The sequence below is a fragment of the Lemur catta genome, chromosome 4, assembly GCF_020740605.2.
Source record: "Lemur catta isolate mLemCat1 chromosome 4, mLemCat1.pri, whole genome shotgun sequence".
Classification (NCBI taxonomy): Eukaryota; Metazoa; Chordata; class Mammalia; order Primates; family Lemuridae; genus Lemur; species Lemur catta.
Window position 1 is genome coordinate 70270594 of NC_059131.1, and position 16892 is coordinate 70287485.

At 48.6% G+C, this 16892-nt stretch overlaps 1 protein-coding gene across 4 annotated transcripts in view; it reads right to left on the bottom strand.

Annotated features, from left to right (window-relative positions):
* ACOXL (acyl-CoA oxidase like) overlaps positions 1-16892 on the bottom strand; it is a 299186-nt gene that overhangs the window by 242714 nt on the left and 39580 nt on the right. For all 4 annotated transcript variants that reach the window (XM_045550091.1, XM_045550092.1, XM_045550093.1 and 1 more), the window contains exons 4-9: positions 12345-12431; positions 11881-11979; positions 7630-7744; positions 7249-7335; positions 5296-5368; positions 2051-2183 (exon numbers count right to left, since the gene is read on the bottom strand). In XM_045550091.1, coding sequence (XP_045406047.1) covers positions 2051-2183; positions 5296-5368; positions 7249-7335; positions 7630-7744; positions 11881-11979; positions 12345-12431 — 594 coding nt within the window. The remainder of the gene's footprint in view (positions 1-2050; positions 2184-5295; positions 5369-7248; positions 7336-7629; positions 7745-11880; positions 11980-12344; positions 12432-16892) is intronic.

The window sequence follows — 16892 nt, forward strand, 5'->3', positions numbered from 1 at the left end:
TCATGGGAAAGCACATTATTCCTTCGCTACAGTCAACTCCTCTCTTCCCAGCAACAGCGGCAGCAGCAGTAACAACAAGCATCACTTCCGGTAACAGCTCGGAGCTACCTCGCATTTGCTCTGTGCCAGCACTGCACGCCCATCCCTTCACTCAGGTCTCAGCACCTTCGTAAGACCCATTTTACAGATGAAGAAACTGAGGCTTAGAAGGGGCTACTGACCTGCCCACGGCCCCAGTGCTGCTCACATATGTGATGAGACTTGAGCCCAGGGTTTTCTGACTTCAGAGCATACGATCATGATCACGCCTCTTTTTCATACATTTTTAATTTTTTTCTGTTAATACATTCTAGACCATGAAGAACATGCCTCTCTGTTGCCAGGAACGAAGTCTGCACAGCAGATGCTCAAGAAGGAATTGATGCAAATGGGGCCCCCTAGACCCTCTGGGGCCGGCAGGGGCTGGCCCTTGATAACGTTCAGCAGAAAGGAGACCAGGAGCCTTTTAAAAATCACCTGCTGTCTCCTCTCCCTATCCCCACCCCCGCACCGCTCCAGATCTGGTGATATTTAAAACCAAGGCCCTCCTGGAAGGCCCTCAGCCCTGCCCTGTCGGCACCACCCAACTCCACCACGGACTCAGCGCGTGTGCAGGGCTGCTGGCTGCTCAGACGCCCTTCACGCACCGTCACCCACCCCAAACTGCAAGAGCCCAGGGCTCCCGGCAGCCCGCCCAGCCCCTTACCCGCGCACGTCTTTTATACGGGCCCAGCAATCTCCTCAGAGGGCCCCTCATCGGGACTGTTTGGAGGCTGCTGCGATTGGAGGGGACACTGTGCAGAGACTGCTGTCACAGCCGCAGATAACCCTGGGTCACACGTTTATCCCATCTTCTTGTTGAGTCAATTCCAGGCTTCAATTCGAGGCTTTTCTCTTTCTGCCTCTTTCTGGGGTCCTGAATGTGGCTGAAAGTCTACAGACTGGAAGAACCAGTTTTCCTCAGCACTTTGATGCTGTCTATGCCAGGGCCTTTGCCACAAGGCTCTCTGGGGCCTCATCGGCCAGATGGTGTGGCTAAGGGACCAGCTTGACACGGGACTGCAGGCCTGAGCACCCCCCTCACTGTGCTGAAAGAGCCACCGCAAAACAAGCACAGGAACCAGGTGGGGCCCAGGGCAGGCACGGGGTCATGGGCTCAGGACTGAGCACACGAATGGTCAGTGTCACAGCTGTGCCCACTCTCGGGACGAGCACCCTAAGGGGAAGCTCGGGCCAGGGCAGGCTGCCTGGGAAGCGTGGCAGACCTGGTAGAAGCCAGTAAAGACCGATTTTCCTGCTATTCCGACAACTGCGGGCTGATGTCAGGCCTGGAGTCAGGTGAATGAAATTTATTACTTCTTGATAGAAAAGCTGGACTCAAGCCACAAAAGTATATTCCTAGGAAGTCTTAATTTTTCTTCCAGCTTCACCAGGCTCGGCAGAGCTTAAAGCAGGTTTTTCCCTCATGCAAAGAGGGCCCCCGAGAACAAACAGGGGAGCCCTGGGGAGGAGGAGGAGGCGCTTCTAGAGCTTCGCTCTCCAGGCGGCTCTTTCCAAACCACTACGGGGAGGATGGGGGAAGAGGGCAGAGATGGCTTCTGGAGGCCTGGCCTCGTGGACCCCGACCTGCGATGGTCAGTGTCACACCCTGAACAGCCATGTGAGGATCAACATTTCCAAAGAATGTGACACGAGCCAGCTCTGTTTCAGCAGATGTGTTTACTCTGAACAACCCATTCTCCCTGAGCCATCTTTCGTGGCTGTGTTACCACATGCCCGTCCTCCAGCACTGTGATTCACACACACATCGGGGATGCAGATGGATGGGATCTCATCCTAAGGGTGCAGAAATGTCCCCTGCATATGGCCCCCTGGCACTCCCAGCACTTACCCGGTACCCCTGGCCATATGCACCAACCAATGCTCAGAAGCTCAGCTCCTGGAACTGTTACCCATCCCTAGTTCCCGCAGAGAATTAACAGTGAGGTCAATTAAAATCAGAGTCACCTACCTTCATGGCACCCATAGCTTGGAAAGTCAGAGCTAATCTTGAAGGGGTCAGTGCTGCCAGCATCGCATTGAATCTTGCACTCTTGTTCTTAATAGGTGAGTGGTACTGTCCATCTGGAGCCACAGAACCAAACCTGTGGAAAAGAGGGGTGGGGGTTAACAAAAAAGCAGAACATGGTGCCACTAGAAATGAAGCCAGGCAGCTCCCACGTGCACACACAGGGAAGCACACAGATGTCCCCATCCTGGAACCTCCAGCGTGAGGCCGAAAGCAGAGCAAGGGTGGGGCGGAGGTGCCTCCCCAGGAGATGCTGCGAAAGGCACTGGCTCACTTTTTACAACTGAGATATAATTCACATACAATAAAATTCACCCCTTTATAGTATATAATTCAATGGATTTTAGTATAGTCACAAACTTGTACAACCATCACCCCATACCATTACCAGTCAGGCCCCATTCCTCCCACTCTCCAGCCCCTGGAAACATAATCTACCATCTCTATGGATTTGCCTGTTCTGGACAAGTCACATAGGTGCAATCATATAATACGTGTCTGGCGTCTTTCACTTAGCATGTTCTCCGGGTTCATCTATGTCATAGCATGTATCAGTACTTCATTCCTTTTTATGGCCGAGCAATACGCCATTGTAGGGATATGCCACATTTTATTTACCTTTCCATCAGTTGATGGACATTTGGGTTGCTAGTATGAATAATTATGCTATGGACGTCTGTGAACAAGTTTTTGTCCAGACATATGTTTCTAACTCTCTTGTAGACAGTGTTTTCATACATATCTAGGAGGAGAATTGCTGGGTGATATATTGACTTCTGAAGAACTGCCAAACTGGTTTCCCCATTGCTGACACCATTTTATACCCCACCAGGGAATGTATGACTGTTTCAATTTCTCCACATCCTCTGCAACACTTGTTATTGCCTCTTTTGTGACAGCATCCTGATGGGTGCAGAATGGTATTACATTGTGATGTTGATTTGCTTTTTCCTAATACCAGTGATGTTAAGCATCTTTTCATGTGCTTATTACCTAATTGCGTATCTTCTTTAGAGAAATATCTATTTAGATTTTTGCTCATTTTTAAATTGGGTTATTTGTCTTTCTATTCTTGGGCTGTAATAGTTCTCTTTATATTCTGGAAGCTACACCCTTATGATATGTATGATTTACAAACATTTTCTCCCACTCTGTGGGTTGCCTTTCACTGTCTTCAGAGTGTACTTTGATGCACAAAGGTTATTCATTTTGATGAAGTCAAATTTATCTATTTTTTCTTTGTTTAGTTGTGCTTTTGGTGCCACATCTAACAAATCATTGCTTAAACCGAGGTCACAAAAATTTACACCTATGTTTTCTTCTCAGAGTTTTATAGTATTAGCTCTTACATTTAGGTCTGTGATCCATTTTGAGTTAATTTCCTAATGGTGTGAGGCAGAGATCCCACTTCACGCTTCTGTATATGGATATCCAGTTGTTCCAGCACCATGCGTTGACAAGACTATCCCTTCCCCCACTGAATTGTCTTGGCACTCAAGTTGAGTATTTATTGACCATAAATGTGAGGACTTATTTCTAGACTCTTCATTCTATTCCATTGTCCATGTACCTATCCTTACACAAACAACACTCTGTCTTGATTACTGTAGCTTTGTAGTAAGTTTAATCATGCATGTGAGTCCTCCTACTTTGTTCTTTATCAAGATTGTTTTAGCTATTCTGAGTCTCTCGCATTTCCACATGAATCTAGGACCAGTTTCTCAATTTCTGCAAAAAGAGAGGCAGCTAGGACTCTGACAGGGATTGTATTGAATCTATACATCTATTTACTGGCCCACTCTTGATCAAGTGATAAACCAACACCCCAAAAGTGGGGCTCCTCCCACAAATCTCCAAACCCCTGTGTTGCTCCTACTATTCCGTAGTATTGGGGGTGGCAGCTTGAATTATGTAATCAAATCTTGCTTCTCAAAGAATGACTATATATCTTCAAGTCTTCTGCAAACAATGTAGCTCACTATCATTTTTTCTTTCTCATTGACTCTGATTCTCCAATCTCTAGTGCACTGAATGCAGCTCAGCTAGATGGCCCAGAATCTGCCAGAGCACTGGCCAAGGTCTCATTAAGGCATTGCAGTACAGGAAGTTCCCGTCTGTGGCTTTCCTTCCTTCTTCCCCATCTCCCAGAGTGGAGCGATGCTGACAAGCAACCGGGAAATGTGCAGACACCTCTGGGGAGGGCTAGTGGTCCTCAGATCTGCTGTCATGAGCACTAGTGGCTTCTGAGGGAGTCAAGGGGGCTTCAGCACCCACCAAGATAACTGCAAAGAGGCTTTTATTGTTTCCATTTTATTTCCTACCAATTCACAGGAGGAAAAAGTTAAACAGAATTTGGTCCATTTTAAGTTTGTTTCCCATACAATTTTCTCAAACTTTTGGCATCTACTATCACATTTATCTGCTGGCAAGAACTTGAAGGCAATAAAAAGGAGTAAAGCGTTCAAGGGAAATCCACAGGGAGACAGCTGGTTATGTACTCCCTGACTGCTGGCTTTGTCACAGATTTAAATATGACTGTGGCTCAGAATTTTTATTAGAGAGTGAAACGCTGCTGAAAGAATTAAAGAAACTTGGTGTTTCTTAGCTTCTACAAAGAGCATCACGAACCCCAGAACACACCTGGAAGATGCCTTAGCTCCTGCCACCCACAAGAGCAACACTAGCACTGATCTGTTTATAACAGCAAAATAAAAAAAGAAAAAACCTAAATGCCCAGTAATGTAAGAGATTGATTATATTACTTTTATATATAATCATTTATTTGTCTATTATAGTGCTATTAAAAATGATGATGCATATGTGTGTATTGTTGCATAAAAACATTTGATACATAATGTTAAATAGAAATGACAAGTTATTGAAAAAACAAAATCTATCAGTGGATCTCATTTGGTAAAAATCCAGCATATCTCTCTCTTTAGACATGTCAGCATGGTGGAGAGATGTACATTAAAGTGTAATAATCATTATGTCTGGGAAACAGCCATGCTGAATAATTTTAAATTTTTTCTATTTGCCTATCTACGTTTTCCAGTTGGTTGTCAATAAACTTGCAGAGGTGGTTAGGGGAAGACCACCTGACAGCAGCCAATGAGACTGAAGAACCAGACCAACTCAGCAAAGAGATCATCTGCACCATTGACCTGAGTGAAGGAGAAACTACTCACTTATCCAACAGGTTCTCCCTCGGAATCCGAACCTTGTCAAATATTAAAATCCCATTATCCACACCTTGCAGACCTAGAAAGAACAGAAAGGGGGAATTCTATGCAGCAACAGAAATATTGTCCCTGCTACTTCCCAGGCCTGTCTGCACTAAAATGCAAAGTCCTTTATTTTACTTCTACAATTGTAGATGCTTTTTTATTTGGGGTAGGGGGTGGGGATGTTGTTTGTGTGTTTCCTGTGCCTTTTTTTTTCCAGCCCACCTTGCCCATTCCTCCCTAAGAAGAAAGGAGAAGAACGTGCTTTTCCTTCTGGGCAGCCTGTGTGTTCCGGGGATCTGGTGGGGGCACCCCTACCTCCAGGGCAGTGACCGTGGCTAAGAAAGGAAGAGTTCTAAGCAACTGAAAGGATGGGAAGCTGAAGACAGAAGGCAGGAAAGTGGACTTGCTCTCCCCAGGAATGCAGAGCCCAAGTCCCTCCTCCCACCCAGTGCTCCCTGCTCAGCACACAGGGCGAGCTGGGGAGAGCAAATGCCTACAAGACCAGGGAAAATGGCCACAAGGACGGTGGCAGCGGAGGCAGGGAGGCAGGGTCCTGAAATATGTCAGACTCGTTGCCTAAAGACACCTGTCAGAGTCTGGGGCCTATTCTTTATTCAGGAACGTTTAGGGAGATTTAATCTAGGGAGAAAAAAATCTGTCTCTAATAAGCGTCTTTCTTTAGAACATCCCCCCTTGACAAGGACACGCTTGCATTTAGGAGCTCACAAGGACACCAAAGCAGACTTTCTGCCGTTGCCAGTGTTTTCAATGTCTGGCACAACTTCACAGAGCTCAGCCTGCCCCTCTGCTCTCAGCAACGCTTGACACGAGAGGCACTTTCATGGGGCCGGCCCAGCCGGGAACTCAGTCACCCCTGGGAGATGCACTTAAAGGCCCTGCAGACCCACCTGCAGCCACGGCAGTGGTCGGTAACCGGGATGAGACCACCCCACTCCACCAAATGACTGGCTTCTCCCTCCCTCTTCTCTTCCCACTCTTTCATCTCTCCTTTTTTCCTTATCTCCCAGCTCCCTTCTTTGGCTTGGCTCGACCTTGGCCAAGGAGGGCCACTGGAGGCCACAGGCACGGTCTAATCTCACTGAGTGTTATGGCTTAAATTTCATCCCCCCAAAATTCATATGTTGAAGTCCTACCCCCTACAACTGTGTATGTGACCTTATTTGGAGACAGAGTCTTTACACAGGTAGTCAAGTCAAAATGAGGTCGTTAATTTGGGCCCTAATCTAAATCACCGGTGTCCTTGTAAGACAGGGAATTTGGGAGACAGACACGTATGCAAAGAGAACACCAGCTTAACGTGAAGGTGGCCATTGACAAGCGACAGAGAGAGTCCTGGGGCAGATCCTTCCCTCACCGCCCTCGGGAGGAGCCAACACTACCAATACCTTGATCTTGGACTTCCAGCCTCCAGAACTGGCGAGGCAATAACTTTTTGTTGTTGAAGCCAGCTAGTTGGTGGTATGGCAACCCTAGCAAACCAGTGCACTGAGTCAACCCTTAGCACTCGTGAAGGGCCTCATGAGGGCAGACCCCAGGCTGGCGGCAAAGGGGCACCGAGGAGAGGGCTACAGCTGCCCTCTAAGAGCCCACACGTCTGAGAAGGAGAGAGAACACAGAACAGCATTCAGGGCAAAACTGCCGCATTACTAGGAAATTTGAGAAGCTGGGAGAAAATGAGACCAACGCACATTCACAAATGGCATCCTGTGACATCCTCTAACAGGTCCACGTAAAGACTCTTAATGAGGCTTCAAAGTCAGGGTCTTCTCTAGCGGAAGTCATCTCTGCCTGCGCTGTCTCAGTGGCGTGAGTTAGGTCAGACTCGCCCTGGGTGGGGTGGGAGCAGGTGGGAGGTGTGGATGAGCCCTGGAGAGGGCTCAGCTAGAGACCCACCTTCTTTGTACATCATATCAATAGCTGTCACTCCTGGGTACAAGTTTCCGTTTTCATCCCGGACAGGAACGATGAAACAGTGTGGCCCTAAGGAAGGCATAGAGATCACTAGTGAGCCGTCCTTTCTAAAGACAGAAATGAAGCTTTCTTTGTACATAAAATTATTTTGATCCCCAAATTCATTCAGTTCCACAACCATGCACTGCACATAATAGTGTGTGATGTCAAAATGTAATAATAAATTTTATCAACATGTATATTTAGGAGATAAAGTTAGTACTGAATTTTCTATAAGACAAAAAGAGCCCTGCACAGTGGGTTTCCACTGGAAAATAGTACAAGTAAAGAGAATTATTCTGGTGGTCTGTGTTGGGGACAAACCTTGAGATCTTCCATTTATGATGAGCTGGGCAAAGACCGCCGCGTAATTCCCATGCATGGCATTTCCGATGTATATCTTCTCGGCGTTCTCACACGGTGTGTCAATTACAAACTCCTGCACAGAGACAGCAAAGCAACAGAGTGTTTCTGCTCCTATGGCTCATTACAACTGCTTGGCTCAAGGCAACAAACACCGTGAAAATAGATCCACATGGTGCAGGACGCCGTTTTCAGGTGATTTCACAGCAAAGAGGAGACAAATCAAAGGTCATGTGGCTCCACCTGCTGAAGCCAGCCCTGCTGTGCTACCACCTCAGTGCACATGTCACCTCCACCTCCACTCTGAAAATGAGTGGAGACTAAAGTGATTTTTTTCAAGGAAAATTCCAATCAGGGGAATAAGTTGCCAATTTTCAATCGTTTGAAGGTGTTTGTTCACTCCTTCCTGGTCTCTCTTCTTTGGAATGCCAGGCTGACGTGTGTGCGGTTTGGCTGCACCTGCCTGGCTTTAATGTGTGCAGTCTCTCTTCAGTTACCAACTTCTTTCTCTCTGACTACGTCACACCCAGGTTTTGACTTTTAAATAATCCAACAGCAAAATCGCTAAAAGCCCTGGTGGTACCTACTCAGCTCTCCACACACCCCTCGCCCCCAAACACCCCACCTGCGAGGTTCTGAAGGAAAGATGGAACATCCAATGGTCTCGGCCCCTAGAAGGATTGTCCCAGGGTCCACATTCGTGTACTTCATTTTGTCTGCTAGTGTTTGCACCTCCTGGGCAAGTCATTTGGTTCCTCACGGCCTCTGCCATTTCCCAGGTCCTGAACATCCCTGCCTCCACGACACAGGTCTGTTGAAACAGCAACCAAGCAATCCGAGGCCAAAACTGGATGCCTGGATGCAGCAAGACTAATGGCTACCGTGAGCTCTTCCTGCCATTGCTTAGAGTATCAGCCCAAACAATTTCGGTTTTTATAAAAAAAAAAAAAAAAAAAAAAGTCATTTAAGCCTTCGGATGATTGCTTCAGAACCTACCTCCCCATTTTCCTGATCAATGAATGTAATAATTAAAGGTTTCCCCAAAAGGTTCACATGTCCAAGCTCTTAAGACAAAACACTTGTAAATGAGTCTCCATCATAGGAGGGGAAGATCTCAGAATGTGCCACGCAGGTTGTCTCTGAATCTGTCCAAGGATTCCAGCTCAAAACAGTCTGAAACTAATACTGATCACAAAGAAGCAGGGAGAACATGAAGGGTTTTTGTTTTCAGTCTCTGTTCAAAACTCCATCTTCTGTTTCCTACTCTCTGGAAGCCAATACCAGGGTCACAGTGGAAATGCTCCCCTTCACTTCTTGGCCCTCCCCAGTCTCACTCGACACCGGGGTTACCTTTAAACCTCTTGCCAAGGAGGGACTGACCATACTGCCAGCTGTGAATACAGGGTCCCCGGGACAACTCAGGGAGCCCAGGGGAAATGGCAGAGTTGAGCTGCAAATTTAATTGGAGTTGACACTATTAAAGATGTGGCTGAACTAAACCAACAAGCTATTGATCACACAAAGATTATCTCAGATTTCAGACTATAAAGCATATAGACAATACTTTCTCTCTGGCCAAAAAATACAGTCTTGAAGCCTAAGAAAACATTTTTTGACATATGTTTGCACAAAGAAAGTTTTAACATGTGCAAAGGCTTTTCAGAAACATAAATGGACAAGCTGAATCTTTTTAAGAGAAGTCTCTGGAGGCCGCCCTTGTCTTATCGGGCCAGCCAGGACTTCTCAAGGAAAGGAGTTATTTGAGGTTGGGTACAGTAAAAAACAACAACAACACAACTCACCTGGGTGGGGAATGTTTACACCTGGGGGTGGAGGGTGGGGAGTAGGAAGGGACATGGCTGAGGGAACGCTGGCCTGGCAGAAAGGGAGGGCTCAGGAAGCCATCCGTCCCCCCGTAAACATCTGCTACACCCTGGGAAAGGAGGTTTGTCACTTCTGGCAAAACGCTTGATTTGGAAACTTTGCATCAGCCAAAACCCTGGAGTTAAAGCTGGCTCTAAATAACGCACACCACGTGTGTCGGTTACTAGAATAATCATTTGTTGGAGGCCAGCAAAATGGTCAGTGTTGTAAGTGCTAGAAAAGATGGCTTTAGCCAGAGAGCTCCTAACCTCATTTATTTTTGCTATTTAGCATAAAGTGTAACAATAAAACTCTCTCTTACCTCTTAACTATCCATAACACTACCCCCGATCCACTCCCCCCAAAATAAATATAAAGCAACCAACCCGCAGGAATGAATAACCAAAAGAAATGTAAGAGATTCAAACAGTCCTTGAGGGAGCGAACCCTCATTTAATATGCTCAAACCGTTTAAAAGGGAAATGAAGGGGAAACGCAGAACCCACTGAAGGGAGAAACCCATCCCCTGCTATGTCAATTCGTGAGTTTATGATGGGCTTGTTCTCACTCCCTCCCCCAGCGGGGCGGAGAGCTCACCAGAGGCTCCCATCATTACGATTTCAACTTTGCAACTCCCCTGTCAGCCCGTGGCAGCCGCTGAGGCACACCAGGTAGCTAAATCGTTTCTGCTGTTTGGGGAGAATGGGACCAACACAGGAAATTATTTTTGTGCAAAAAAAAAAATAATAACAATTGTAAGAAGAAACAAATAAATAAGAATTGCAGGTGGTTCCCCGCCCCCCATCAATGACAGCAAGGTGACCTCAATATCATGGCTTGAGGAGAGAAAAAAATCAGCCAGCCAAAATCCAAAAGATGCTAGGCCAGCACACCCACCAGCAGGAAAGCCAGGCTGCTAAGTAAAAAACAACCACCACCAAACAGACTCGCTTATTAACTGGGTAACCAGAGTCCATTTCTCAGCCTCGGGGAGCCTCAGTTTCTCCATCTGTAAAGTAGGGACAATAATACCTTTCTACAAATTATGGAACATTTGACAAAATGTTGCATGCAGAGGGCTTAGCCTAGTGTCCAGTATATCTGTGCTCGGTTAACAGGAAAGGCTTAGTGTCATGTTTATGGGATTGTTGTGAGAGGAAACACAGACACTGCACAGAGGGAGACTGACACAGAGCATGGCACATAGTGAGTGGTCAAGAAACAGCAGTGCTTATTCTTGTTCTTACTGTGACCTTGGACATCACTGGCTGCTGCAGAGAACTGACGCCAGGACAAGAGGGAAAGCAGAGCATTCTCTAATACAACCCTCCCCTGACTCTGTCATTCTGAGCTCTGACCACCTCCAATAGCATTCAAGGGTCAGGAAACCCTACTAACAAAAACCCAGACTCAAAAGGACAAACTCAGGGAAAAGGAACAGACCGAGCAGCCGCTTGGCCACGCAGCACCCACACCCACACTCAGGCACATGCTGACACACACAGGTTTACAAAGCCTCATTTCTAGAAAGAACTTCAAAATGTCTTTATCCCTTTGTCATTCTTAGGAATACCTAGCATCAGGCAAAAAACTATAAAGGAGAGCGACGTAAGTGGATAGTTGTTTTCTTTGTGCAGCAGGGCGTGGGAGTTGAAGCGACGGTGGTAAGGGTTACAGGGCAGCGTGTTCACAGTGCAGGTTGTGACCCATCATGAAGAGAGAGATCAATTCCAGAGACTTGGCCAACATTCTGTTAATTAGTAGGACAGGAAGGGAAAGGAAGAAAAACAAAGAGAAGAAAAAGAAGAAGAAGGGAAGAGAAAAAAAGGAATGGAAAGAAAAAAATATCAGAAAAGTAAAAATGAAAAAGTAAGATTGGTGACGCTCTTGTTTCAATTGTCACGTAAAAGGTCAGTGCAGGTCACCATTGGAGCACTGCATGGTACAGCACAGGAGACTTGGCTCCCGACAAGGAAGCCCCAGCCCAGACAGTGCCCTCCGGCCACACAGCACAAGGCAGAGTGCCTTCCACTCCTCTACCTGCTACTATTAGGAAGGACAACAGAATGGCTTCAGTATTGTCCTCATGGAGTTATGACAAAGAATTAAATCAACAAGCACACATACAGTGCTCACAGCACATTACGGGTGCCATATAACTGCTGGCTGGCACTGGACTCACAAAGGCTGAGCATACACCCACCTCGACTAAAGCACCTAGATGTTTGCTCCACATCTGAGCTCCTCGGGCCAGAGAGCACACACAGAGGGTGTGATGCTGAAGAAGGACAGCCTGGCCCTGTGGGTTTCCTGCTGCCCTGAACGGCGGGTGGAGGGACAGATCCTCACCTGTGCAGAGAGGTCGAAGGTGGCTTCGGTCTGGATCCCTCTCACGTTGCTCCCATGGCCCCTCTCAGTCATCGCAAACATCGCTGTGTATTTCTGCTCCTGGAGTTCAGCAGATGTGAGAAGGAATTAGCCGGTCAGACAGATGCTCTAACCGCAAACCTCTCAGCCCGTTAAGAATGGTGGTGAGAGAGGGACAGGTGATTTGGAGATAATTATAAAAAATTCAGTCTGATGACAAGCTAATGGGAGCTTAACAATGCGACAGACTCAATGCAATATGCAAATAATCGTCTTGGAATTCTCATCATGAATGAGACTTTTGCTGACGCAAATTCTCTGTTTTCTTTTTCTTCAAACACACACACACAAACACACACACACACACACACACACACACACCCCTAACGGCTAAGGACGTTTAAGGCTCTCCCTGTAGAAGGCATCTGTTGAGGAACGTGCCATACCTGGAGTGACTGAAACCACTTAGTAACATGTCCAGGGCTTCCAAGAGTCCTGACAGCACCACCGAATAGCCAATAAATTATTCCACACTGGAAGCAAGGACAACACAAACCATCATTAGCAACAGCCAGCAATTAAGTGACAATCAAATCCACCGGCCAAACTCCATTCAAGGAGCATCTGCTTGGCCCTCTGAGCTTTACCTAAGTCCCGCCAGTGGCAAGCTTCCTCCTTGTTCCCCTCCACCGCCTGGCGGCTCCACTTCCTCTCTGCAGACAAGGCTCACGGGTCACTGTCTCGGAGAGGCCACCCAGCTCCTCAGAAAGTCAGTCCTCCACCCTCAGGGCTGCCCGGTTCACCCTATCAAATGATTGCTCTGATGCTCGTTCTGCCCTGTGTCCCAGGATCTAGCTGAGGGCCTGGTATGTAGCAGACCTGCAGCACAGTGTGTGTGTCGCGATCCCCGATGCTGGGATCTGCGAGAGGCATCCTGCCCTGAGGAGCAGCCAGCAAGCGGGAAGGGGGAAGGGGCAATGCTGCAGAACAAACGGCACTCAGCCTGGGAGGAGGCGGCCCAGGAGCCGGGCCCACTTCAGCTCCCCACTGGCGGTGGGATCCTGGACAAATGGCACAGTAGCCTCAGTTTCCCCATCTGGCAAATGGAGTGAATGAGGCGTGCACCCACGTGCTGATCCACATACACAAGCTCGTCGGTGCTCACAGCAACCCTGTGAAGGGCACACCATCACCCCCACTGAACAGCTGAGGATGCTGGGTCCAGAGAGGAAAAGTGCCTGGCCCAAGGCCACACTCTGAGAAAATGGCAAGGGCTGGGGCTCCAACCCAAGCTGCCAATACCCAGCGGTGCTCCATAAGGTTGCCATAAGGATCCGCCGAGGGTCGACCATCAAGCACTCCACCTAGTCTGTAAACCCAGGAAAAGTGTTGCTGACAGGGAGGAGGAGGAGAAAGAAAAAGATGAGGAGAGGAACAGGAGGGAGGGTGGCTTGAGCAGGGCCATTTGGAAGGGGCAGGGTGACTGCAGAGACAAAAGAACTGGAGTGCAGGGGCCTGCCGTGTCTGCAGGTCAGCATTCGCTCCCCTGCTGACCACACAGCCTCAGTTTCCCTCCTCCCTGGACCCCTTCTCCTCTAGAGTCAGTCTAAGTGGTTTGTGGGTGATGTCAACCCCACCCCCAGCTTTAGGATGAGTCTGGGGCCCGGGACTGGCTGATCTGTGTGACGTCATCCCCCTAGCCATAAGGATGGCCCCAGGGATGGACCTGTGATCTGGGTGGGTCCAAAGAGGCAGCTGGGACATGTGGGTGAGCTGCTGCGGAAGAGAAGGGCTCCTTTTCCATGCAGTGGAACCTGGAGGACTGGAGGCCTCTGCTGCCGGCAGCCGCGTGGCCGTGAGCTGGGGATCGAGGGCAATGCACAGGGCCAGGTGGGGGGAAGCGGCAGAGCCTCAGGATGACAGAGACGGGTCCCACACACCCACCCCTGAAGCCTGCCACACCCTGAACCCCTCAGTTAAAGCAGCCAGTAAGTGCCGTTTTTGCTTAGGCAAGGTTGGACTGGACTGTGTTCTTGGGGTCCCTGCATCTGGAGGAGCCCGCTGTCCCCCACATATACGAGCGCCTGGGACTAACTTCGTGAAATGGCACGTGATCCGGCCCAACAGCCCTGACCAGCCAAAACGCTCTGACGTCAGGACAGACGAATGTCACTAATCACATCTGACATATGAAGTGCTTTTCATTTGGAGAATCATAAAGTATCCTGGGAAGAAGTTTCATGCCCCGATGACTCAGCCCGCTTCACAGAATCATTGCGGGCACTGCAATGTGCATTACTAATTCCAACACGGAAAATGGAAGCAATCCAACTAGTGCATGTTTTTTCCCTAAACGATCTTGGAAGTCAAGGGAAAAAAATATTTTTCTAACACTAAAACAAGTTGGATTCTCTACCCCTAAATCTCTTTGGCTGGTGGTTAATGCATTCTTGACAATATATTCCTTTTTTAAGTTTTAAATCCTTTCCTCCTCTTTAGGAAGGGGGAAGAAACCTATAGTGTTTGATCCACATTTTGAAAGCCCCTGTTCACTAAATGTATTAGTAGGAGCCCTGGGCTGTGGGTGTGAACCTGTAGGTTTGCAGAAAACTGCAACAGTTAACAGAGGTGGTGTCTGGGTGACCCCAACCGACACAGGTCAAATGTGGGGTTCTTCTCCCACAAAAGCCACACTCGCTGAGTGGCAGGCAGGCAATCCGACAAAGCTGGGCCAAGTGCAAGAAGAGCTCCCGGGGGCTCTAAGCAGATGACTCCCTGGCCTGACACGCTTTCAGCAGGTGCTTCCTGGGAGGGGCGGGGACCCCAGCCCAGCTGGCAGGAGGGAGGCAGGCAGGGCAGAGAAATAGAGGGACTCAGGGTAGATTCTGGAAAAGAGCCAATGGAGTGGATTTGGGAGGAGAAGGAAAGAGAGGACCCCAGCAGACACCTGGGTCTGTGGCCTGAGTCACCAGGGGGCGGGAGGCTTGGAGGGGAGCTGGGAGGAGCCAGGAGGAAGGACGGGCACGTGAAGACAGAGATGCTGAGCCCGACAGGAGACGGGCACCGACCCCTCCTGAGGGAGCAGTGCAAAGTGTCCTCTGAGAGGGCACCATGTCCACTGCTTCAATGACTACCTGGCATCCTCAACGGAACACAGAGAGATCCATTTGCTCTGAGAGAGACTGGGAAAGGCAATGGCAAGGAAATAAAAAGCAGCAGGGGAAATCTACTGACAACTCTAACTTCAAACACACACCCACCTTGTCTTGCTTGTCTGGGGAAGCCCCCCTCTCCTTTCTCACTTCTCTGGAGAAGCAAAAGCAAGGCCACAACATCAGGTGTGCAAAGTAATAACCACAACTAGCTCAGCAAGGGCTGGCAGCAGCCTCCAGGGGCCCCGGTTAGAGATATCTAAGGGCTGGGAGGTGCGGCCAGGACAGGCCACAGGGGCCAAAGGACGGAGCCCTGGCAGGGCCTCTTAGCTTTCAGATGATGACTAGAAGGAGACACCCCAAAGTGGGAGGGAAATCTGACCGGCTAGACCTGGGAAGGTAGGTTGGTTTCACCTCCGGAGCTACTAGCTAGAAGACTCTTGGGAGAGGCCACTGCCCATGTCCCAGGGGGTTACAATCCCCACCGCCCACTGACCTCCTGCTACATGCCAGAATTAGCATGGGGCTTGTCGTTACGAATTTAAATCTGCACACAGCCTATGAATGGGCATTAGCAATGCCATCTTTACAGAAGAGAAAACTAAGGTACAGATGCTCAAAGAGATGTGCCAGAACCATGACTGGGAAGTCCTAGAGACAGAATGTGAGCCCATATCGTTCTGACTGTGTCCCTGCCACGATGGATCAGTGCGGTCTGTCCTGTGTGCAGAAACTCTGCCGGTGCCACAGCTTCGATAGAACAAGCCCTTCTACACAATGGCCCTACAGAGGGTCTCCTAAAGAAACTTCAAGTGCACTCAGGATCTTTTCATTCCAAGAGAAAATGGGATATAATGAGGCACTTGAAGTGGTTTTTGAGACAGTAGTGACCTCAGAAATGGACTCAGAATTGTGTCCCCTGCAAAATTCACATGTTGAAGCCTTAACCCCCAATGTGATGGTATTTGGAGATGAGGACTTTGGGAGGTAATTAGGGTTAGATGAGTTTATAAGGGTGTGGCACTTATGATAAGATTAGTGCACTTTTAAGATGAGGCAGAGAGGCCAGCGCCTCTCCACAATGTGAGGACACAGCAAGAAGGCAGCCGTCTGCAAGCCAGGAAAAGAGCCCTCACCAGAACCTGACCATGCTGACACTCTGATCTTAGACTTCGCAGCCTCCAGAAATGCAGGAAAATAAACTTCTGTTGCTTAAGCCACCCAGTCTCCGGTATTTTGTTACAGCAACCCAAGCAGGCTAAGACAGGCAGTAAGATGATTCAAATGAAGAAAAAGAGAGCAGCTACTGAGAAAGAGAAAAGGAAGCACACTGTGGTTTTTTTCAGACTTAGAGTCCTTCCAGATTGCATCCTCATTTTTGGCAGAAGACCTGAGCTTGCTCCCAAGCTCGAGTGGGGATTCAAAGCCCCAGGAAAGAGAATCTTTTTCCCTGGCACCTCTCTGGTGTGCACACCCCTGCCACTATGATATGTTCTCAGAACCAGCCCCCAGCCCTGCCAGCACTTGGCTGTGTGAGTCAAATCTGTTTGTCCAAAACACTCAGGGAAATGCAAAGCCCCTGGATAAGCACACCCCTGGTGGAAGAGAGAAAAGGGGATTGGATCTCTGGAGCACAGTTGATTTTGACACATTGATGCTGACAACCAGCTCCTGCAAAAGGCAGGGACCACCAGCTGCTCTTGGGCTATCAGTGAGATCTGAGGACCCCCTGACCAACTCAGCGTTCACAGGAACTGTTCCCAGCACACCACATGTCCTCCTGGACATCTCCCTCCACCACCAACAGAAAAGACAGCCACAGCCTTCCCGGCCAGACTCAGG